This window comes from Nymphalis io, chromosome 10, assembly GCF_905147045.1.
Source record: "Nymphalis io chromosome 10, ilAglIoxx1.1, whole genome shotgun sequence".
Classification (NCBI taxonomy): Eukaryota; Metazoa; Arthropoda; class Insecta; order Lepidoptera; family Nymphalidae; genus Nymphalis; species Nymphalis io.
Genome location: NC_065897.1, coordinates 4,921,966 through 4,931,035, shown reverse-complemented (window position 1 = coordinate 4,931,035; position 9,070 = coordinate 4,921,966). Strand labels below are relative to the sequence as shown.

The window sequence follows — 9,070 nt, the reverse complement described above, 5'->3', positions numbered from 1 at the left end:
TTCGATCCCCGATTGTGCTTAATCGCAGTCTTGATGGCACGGGTATTCGAACGTCGGAGATCGTGTCGCGTCAGCGTTTTTATTGTTCGGTTTAAGGCCTTATCTGACAAAAACGATGGTAGTTCTCGTCGTTTTCTCATGAGCTCGAGTGTCTCAGCAGAGAGTTTTGGTGCGTTGTCTCTTCTCTGTGGCGGAAAACACTTGCGGGATGTGTTTTGCAGTATTTTGACCAGCGTGTCAGTTTTCTCATCGATGCTGCTAACGGTTTCCAACGCGGTGAATTGATTTTGAAGTTTCATTTGGAACTTTTCGGAGCCTTGAGCAGCTTGGAGCATGGTAGGTCGGAGAGGAGACCTCATCATTCTTGATCTTTCGGCTTTGAAGTCGATATTTAGAGTGCCTCGAACCAAGCGGTGATCACTTCCGGTATTAAACCTGTTGATCACTGTAACATCTCTAAATATGTGCCTTTTATTCGAAATGATAAAGTCTATCTCGTTCCTTGTCACGTTATCGCGGCTTCGCCAGGTCCACCTCCTTTTCAGGCTTCTTTTGAAAGAAAGAATTCATCAAAAAGAGCCCCTGCGCTTCGAGAAAGTTTACCAGCATTTTCCCCCTGTGATTTCTGCAGCCCAAGCCGTAAGGTCCGATTTTCGATTCACCGCTATCTTGTACTCCCACTTTAGCCTTCGAGGTGTCGTTGAGGGCCTTTGCAATGTCCTCGTACATCGCTTCGACCACATCATCAGAGTATGTCGAAGTTTGCACATATACCTGTACGACCTTCAGGGAGTACCTGTCGAAAAGTTTTAGGACAAGGTACGCTACCCGGTTCGACACACTACTGATTTCCACAATGCTGCTAATGAGATCCTTTTTGACTAGAAAACCGACACCACGCTGGGAGAGGTTATCACTTTCGCGGAAGTAGAGTAAGTTACCGGACTCTAGAGTTATCGTGTCCTCCCCCTGTCTTCGGACTTCAGATAACCCCAGTATATGCCAGTTTATATGACTTAATTCTACTTCTAATTCGGCGCGGTGATGGTCCAGCCTCATCGAGCGTCCATTGTACGTTGCCATGTGAAGTCGTCTTATATGGTAGCCTGCCGTGAACCGGTGATTCTTAGCACCCCCTGCCGATACCGCGACCGCTACCTTGGTCGGGCCTAGCGGGCTTGCCGGTAACTGAGGGCCTTTTTTTGGGCGCATCTGCCATTTAGGAGGGTTTGCCCATACTCGCCGCGCTGGGCAGGCGTGTTGGCGAGCGCAGTAGGGGGGTGAGATGTTTATGGGGGGGGACGCTGCTGCCCATCCCCCCTTTTCCCCGTCCCTCAGCCGCCTCTTACGACACCCACGGGATGAGATTGGGGGAGTACTATTCTAAGCCGGTACTGCACGGCGGTGACTACTTATGTCTGCCTATTTTTTTAAATACATATACATATGTATAGAGACATTTGTTCTTATTGTATTTACTCTATCTGTTTGTAATTATTATAACTTCAATAAAATATATTTATATATTATTTTTATTTATGCTATGTACACCATTTTTCTTGTGTATAATTTCTGTCTATGTTTAAAGTTAAGTAACGTGGTAAAACGTAGATTTTAATATAGAATTTATTAGTACATATACAAATACTCAATGACTGTACTCCAGTCAATCAGTGGGATATTTCAAAAAGTAAACATCTGCAAGTCAATTATACAACGCGACCAATAGATACACATATAAGAATCGTTTTCTTCAATTAAAAACAATTTGTCCGACCAGCCGAATGAGTATTATAATGTAGGTACCAATTATATTATAGTGCGTACTTTATACGTAATCAGGCTTACTCTCATCTAAAACAATATGACCAGTAAATAAATAAAATAAGGAGTAACCATTAATTCATTTTGAATCAATATAATTAGGTTTTTCTTTGAAGTCAATATTATGTTAGTAGCATTTACTTAATAAGATTTTTATTGTTATTAGATTTTTTTATATTACTATCTCGTATAATTATGTTTTTTATAAAATGTTTAAAATGGATCTAATGCGTGGTTCAAAATAAATTGATCATTAAATGATTTGATTCTTGAAGAACGAATGTAATACACTCAGTTCAATAACGTCTTTGGACGCGTCTATTTCAGATGTATTTAAGACAAGTTCCCATTGAATTATTGTATTAATGTAAATATCCTTTTATTATGGTGTGGTTTTAATAAATAATGAAGAAATTTTACGGAATTTTCAAGGAAGGCAGCAAGATCAATCAGATAATATGTGCAATTTTAAGTAAGTACATATATACCAACTCCCAATATTCCGTATTGTCAGTAGTTACCAATTACTTACTATAATAATATATATACTAACGAATTTTTATGAACTGTTCTGCCTTTTTATACGGGGATGAGTTTTACATATCCAGTGGTCTTCCTTTTCGGAATTTGATTATGATTTTGGTTATATGTTTTTAGTAAATTTGCCAGTATTTGCGTACGGTGCCAGCATTGGGTGGATGTCACCTATGACGTTGTTACTTCAATCTAAAGAGTCACCTAAGGCTGTGCCCCTAACAGATACAGAGGTAAATTTTAAAGAATGATTCACTTGTAACCTATCATCATCTATAATTAATTGAATATTCTTTATTTCAGGTTTCGTGGATGGCTTCAGTAGCATATTTGACATGCATACCAGGAAATATATTAATGGCTTTTCTCGGGGATACCATTGGAAGAAAAAAAACGTTACTTTTCATATCAGCAACAGGAGCTGTTAGTCATAGCGAATGAATAAATTCGAATATCAATCTTAGAGATTCTGTTCCACAATCTGATTTTTTGTAAATTTTCGTGTCGTCATTATATACGTTGCTAATTTTGTTTCATATTTATAAGGCGAGCTGGATTCTTTTGCTGTCATCGTTAGAAGTTTGGAGCTTTATCCTAGCCCGAGCTCTGGTCGGCATCACCATGTCAGGATGCTATGTCACATGCCCTATTTACACTAAGGAAATCAGTGATGATAGTATACGAGGAGCTCTAGGATGTTTGGTTCGTTAATTTTAATACTAGAAAGTAAAACATTTAATTATTACGTATGTAGGGATATTGTTTGAATAATTTATTTTAATACGTGTAAATAAAAAGTTGTTGTATATTATTTTCATAGTTATTTAAAACAGCAGAAAATAAAACTAATATCAAGTTAATATTATGATTATTTAATTACGATGTTCCTGTCGAACATGTCGTATTGAATTTTATTTAAAATAATTTACAGATTATTTTATTTCACACCACGGGTAATTTATTTCTCTACGTAATAGGGGACTTTTTGAGCTATCGAACAATTATTTGGATTTGCTTAGCTTTACCGACCTTTCATCTCGTACTTTTTATGATGATGCCGGATTCTCCCTCTTATTTTGTAAAAAGAGGAAAAATTGAGGTATGTACTAAGTATAGTAAATTAAGCAATTGGTATAGTTTCTCGTTTGAATTAGCTTAGAAATATTATTAAATTAAAGGAGGCTACACGTGTACTAGCTTGGCTGAAGTGCAAGAGAGAAGATGATATAACAGTTAAAAATGACCTTGAAATTATACACAAGGAGCAAAAAAATGATGATGATAGCAACCATTTTCTATTGAAAGCTATAGGTACGTATACATTAACATACAATTTGTTTAATTGTAATTGGTACTTCTATACGAAATAAATTATTCAGTTATTCAGGTCAATATTAAAAATTTATTCTATTTTCAGTAAAAGACGAAGTACTGTCCAAAGCGTTTTATATAGCAATGATGGTTACACTTGCTCGAGAAATATGTGGTGCTGTACCAGTCTTGAACTTTGCAGGAGAAATATTTACGTTCGCTTCCAACAATTCGAATATACTGTTGAGTCCTAATCAACAAGCGATGCTACTTGGAGCTGTGCAAGTGACTGGTTCGATACTTGCATCACTGGTTGTAGAAAAGGCTGGAAGAAAGGTAAAATCTTTAATATTAATATTAAGCACCGAAGTAAATGATTAATTAAGAAGTGTTTTGTATTAAGTATATATTACTACTACTACTTTAGTGATTAGTTGAACAATGTTTTCATCCTTTCTGTCATTATTGATATTATATTTGAAAAAAGCAGACACGGCATTTTAAAACTAATCACCCGCTTATAAGTAAGGCCGTATATTGTTACTCATTAAATTAGATATGTTTGGTAAGATAATTAGCTATTTTATGTATGACTTATAATTCTCCTCATTTTTATAAATGGGAAGAATTATAAGTCATACATTCACCGTCATTTTATATTTTGTGATTTCAGGCATTACTTTCGATCACGTCGTTTATATCTGGACTTAGTATGTGCGCTCTGGCTTCTTGGTTTGTCGCACGAGACTATGGAGCTAATACACCAAATTGGCTTCCTATAGTAACATTATGCTTGTGCATTTTCTGCGATTCTTCTGGATTACAGCCAATATCTATTGTTATCGCTGGAGAGATTTTTTCCTTTAAGGTATGGGAAGTTTGTACAATACAGTACATTAACAGCCTGTGAATGTCCCACTGCTGGACTAAGGCCTCCTCTCCCTTTTTGAGGAGAAGGTTTTGGAGCTTATTCCACCACGCTGCTCCAATGCGGGTTCGTGGAATACATATATGGCAGAATTTCAATGAAATTAGACACATGCAGGTTTCCTCACGAGGTTTTCTTTCACCGTCAAGCATGAGATGAATTATAATCACAAATTAAGCACATGAAATTTAAGTAGTGCTTGCCCGGGTTTGACTCCACGATCATCGGTTAAGATTCACGCGCTCTTACAACTGGGCCATCTCCACTTTCTCCATTTTTTTGATTTAAAGTAAGTAGGAACTCAAGAAATTTAAAATTCACAATCGTTTTTATAATCATAAAATTACTTTATAGTGTCATTCTTATTTACCAGCATCGAGGAACTGTTATGGCCGTGACGATGTCGGCTGCGTCTCTTGCTGATTTTCTTCAACTTTTGTTCTTTAAACCGTTGACAAGCTCTGTTGGCATCCACGTGGTATTCTACTTTTTTGGAGGAGTGTGTATATTGATGGCATTATACGTAATCATTGTAATACCAGAAACCAAAGGAAGAAGCTTAGAAGATATTTATAAGAGTCTTGGTGCACGCAGAAGAAGAGGAAGAAATAACCAAAACGAATTAAACTGCTAGCGCTAGATTTTTTTATTTTCTCTCAAAATAACGTATTAATAAAAATGTTATATACTAATAGTTCAGTATTTTTTTAATAAGTAATTCTTAAACGTACGACAAACATTATTGTTATAAATATTTTATTTTGAATAATTTCTAAAAATATTATTATAAAATACATAAAATAAGCATACGACTCATTAACTTTGGTTGAATTAAATATGACCCTATTACAATTTAACTGATTACATATTCAGTTAAACCATACTATAAAATAGTCAGTTTTATTTTTGACTTACTATTTATTTCATGTTTTAGAATGAAAATAGTCAAATATATAGTTTGTATATTCATGTGTTGTACTTTGAGATTATAAATAAATCATTATTTATATGAACTCCGATTGCTAAATATGTAATGTATTAGAAATATTATTTCAACACCACATATCGATTTAGAGGAGCCTAAATTGATTGACTGTGATTGGTTGACTGAGAATGAAAGGTTTTTTTTTAAATATACATAAGAGGTCTTTTAAAAAAATAAATTTAATAAAACATATAATAGCACTGCCCGTTTTTAAGTAACTACATAACTACATATATTTCTATTTACCCCTTTAAATAAGCGTAAAGCTGGTGCTAGGAGTGGATGCAAAATTACAATAGATCAAGGGGTCAGAATTGAACCTGCGACCTTTACATCACTAGGCAGCCCATAAAATATTGCGCTATTGATGCATAAATATTTGTTTTTAAGTTGGATAGAGGACTTCAAAAGGAATTAAAATGTATGAGTGAGTAAACATTAAACTTTATTAAAATTAAAAATTTATACTATACTTAAAAGCAAAATATACAGCGAAATATTTATACGGTCAGACTTTTTATCAATTGTGACGTCAGCTACACTACCACTATGTCTATTTTACTGGAATTATCATACATATATAATTGCAAATAATAAAACTAAATTTTAAGTAAAAGCACTTTTTAATATTGTGATCAATTTAAGCTAAAATTACAAATTATAATATACTGACAGTACTTTTGATAATTTTTCACACAAACTACACTTTTCTTATATTATAATCTAAAGATCCTATTTAGTTCTTTTGTAACCTAGCTTACTACGTATAATGGTGCTTGCGGCGTTTTCATCCTTTTTTGAATCAATACAACAATATTTTTTCCCAGAATTTACTTTTTACAAATAACATAATAATAATAAATAACTTTATTCACCAAAAAGAAACAAAGACAAAAAAATTAAGGTACATAACCATAAAAAAAAGAGTTAACAATATCATAATTTGGTGAAAAGGTCGTAGTCTCAGCTAGGCTGCTTTTCAGTCTACCCCTTGTACATATGCTGCCAACACAAACGCTACATTCAGTGTGTGTGTCTAACCCTAAATTAATTTATAGTTCAAGGTAACTGCGTCTATAAATCAATACAAAGTAAATAACTGAAAACCTATACACGATCATTATAAATTCAGATTAATTTATTAATTCACACACTACTTTAATTTCTAAATAACTCTAGTTAATTATAAGTTTTAATCTCGAGCTTGGAATCCCAAGTCAATATATACATAACACCAAATAAATGTGCAATAAAATATGAAAAACGTTGTAGTAATATGAAATAAATTCAATTTAGTGCACATATTATTTTATGCTATACGTATTATGTACGGTTATCTACGCCTTCTATAAAATATACGTACCCTTATTAAAAATCGCGTTTATAAGTGCACTTTTGCAGCGTTATCTCTAGTCGTTTACTCATATTGTATCAGTTTAAGAATGCATGTGAGTCTCAACTGTCACATATCTCTTAACACATCTTAGATAAAGGGCGAATGCATTTTTTATAATCTAGTTAATTTAAATATTTCATAAAAATGTTCTATATTAATTTTTTAACAAAGCAAACTATAGCAATACAATAATGTAATAAGCCATGGAGCTTATTAAGCCTAAGGGTAACTTTCCATCTACGACAAAAAGACGACAAGGTTGCAGCCTACTGAACATTGCATTGCTTAAGCGTAAAGTATTCCTGCAAGTTTTTTTTTGCATCTGAAAATAAAATCATCATTGAAATCCGTTTGTAGCGTAACGGTAATAATGGTGTGTAGAGCACTTGGAAATACTATATGCTGTAATTTATATATGTGGCCAAAGAATCCATCACTAAAATGATAAATAATAAAATTCTTACCAAATGATTTATCACCTCACTACAAGCGCGCCGAGCCTCATTAACCGTCAAATAAAAAAGTTGACATGAGGCACTTATAAGAAATATTATAAAAATATCTTTTATTATGATTATAAATAATAATGCCCTATCTATATTCCAGTTAAATTTTGTCTGAAAATAAATAAAAATAATTAGGTACAAACCGATTTTTGTAACAATTTAAAGTATAAATATCAAATGTAAATATTAAAATTATATTTTATTTGTTTTGTCATTGTACAAAAATGAATTGTAACGCTTTTGATTATGAAATAAATAAATAATCTTCGTTTTCGGATTCCGAAACTATCTACCATTTGTAATGACGAAGCCTAACAATTTACTTGCTGATTATTTTGTCCATGTGTGGCGCAAGACTAAGAATTTTTTAACTAACACCTCTCTTAGGGTTCTAATTTTTTTTATATAATTGGTAGGGACGCCAGCTAAATAATAACGCGTAAAAGTCTTATTATAGCTGCTAATAATATCCATTAACATTTGCCTGAGTTAAATTTTATGTTATTATTCTTTGATCAGAATTATTTGTGAAAGTTTGACGTCATCAGCTTACATACAGAGTGAAATATTTAAAATAACTTGATGCCGTTTATGAATATATTAAATAACAACGGACCGAATATATCTGAATACATCTGAATACGAATATATCTGAACCCTAAGTAAATTTAAATTTTACACTTCTTACATACATAAAAATACTTAAAAGTACTTCATACATACATAATATATAAATACATAAAAGTACTTCATACATACATAAAAATATCTTTAAGTATATAAAATTAAATTTTATACTCACATAATTACTTTTATCCTTAGTTTCCATCGATATAAAAAATTCTGCGAAAAATTCAATATTTTAATTAAAAAGATAAAGGTGTCCATACTTTGATATAATATCTACAAACAATAAAATACTACGGAAAAGACTAATTATATTAATTATATTAATTATATTATTATATTAATTGTATTTAATAGAGATCTTTGCTTGCCTTAACGCCTTGCTCAATGGTAGAAGTTTGAAAGAGGCACTCACGTATCTTATGTGCACAATCTCTGAAGATTTTGTTATAGAATAAATAGGTGGACGGGCAAAAATATTTATAAGTACAGTGTACACAAGAATGAAGTAAATCATGTAAAGCATAAAGCAGTTCAGGTGTGAAGTAACGACGTACCGTATTAAGGATGCTATGCTATTTAACACCCTTAGGCTTGAGGACGAAAAAGTGATAACAAGGCAGAGGCTCAAATATATCGGTCACAGCTCAAATATATTTGACCTCGGAAATTAGGAATCGATGTGAATTGTGCTTCATTAGGCAGCGAATGACCATGCTCAAGCATTTTGATAGGTTTAAATTCCAAAAAAATCGGCATAACTGCAGCTCGCTATTCTAATGAAGGTAATATTTAGTCTGTCATTGCTAAAAAATTTCAGACCCAGTAGTATGTAAATATGACCTGTGACTCTCTAGTAAGAGTTTTAACATAAAAATTAACAGGCCATTTATATTAAGATAAAATATTGTTTCTGTGAAAAGAACCAGGAGGCCTACATTAACGGTGATCAGATCGGA

General features: G+C 32.9%; 1 protein-coding gene across 1 annotated transcript; it reads left to right on the top strand.

Annotated features, from left to right (window-relative positions):
• Positions 1-2,150: 2,150 nt before the first annotated feature.
• Positions 2,151-5,231, top strand: LOC126771211 (facilitated trehalose transporter Tret1-like). Its single transcript, XM_050490967.1, has 9 exons — positions 2,151-2,296; positions 2,482-2,591; positions 2,662-2,781; positions 2,905-3,060; positions 3,290-3,457; positions 3,537-3,669; positions 3,776-4,005; positions 4,343-4,537; positions 4,971-5,231. Exons 1-9 carry the CDS (start codon positions 2,230-2,232, stop codon positions 5,229-5,231), a joined length of 1,440 nt encoding a protein of 479 aa, XP_050346924.1. The 5' UTR covers positions 2,151-2,229.
• Positions 5,232-9,070: the final 3,839 nt, after the last annotated feature.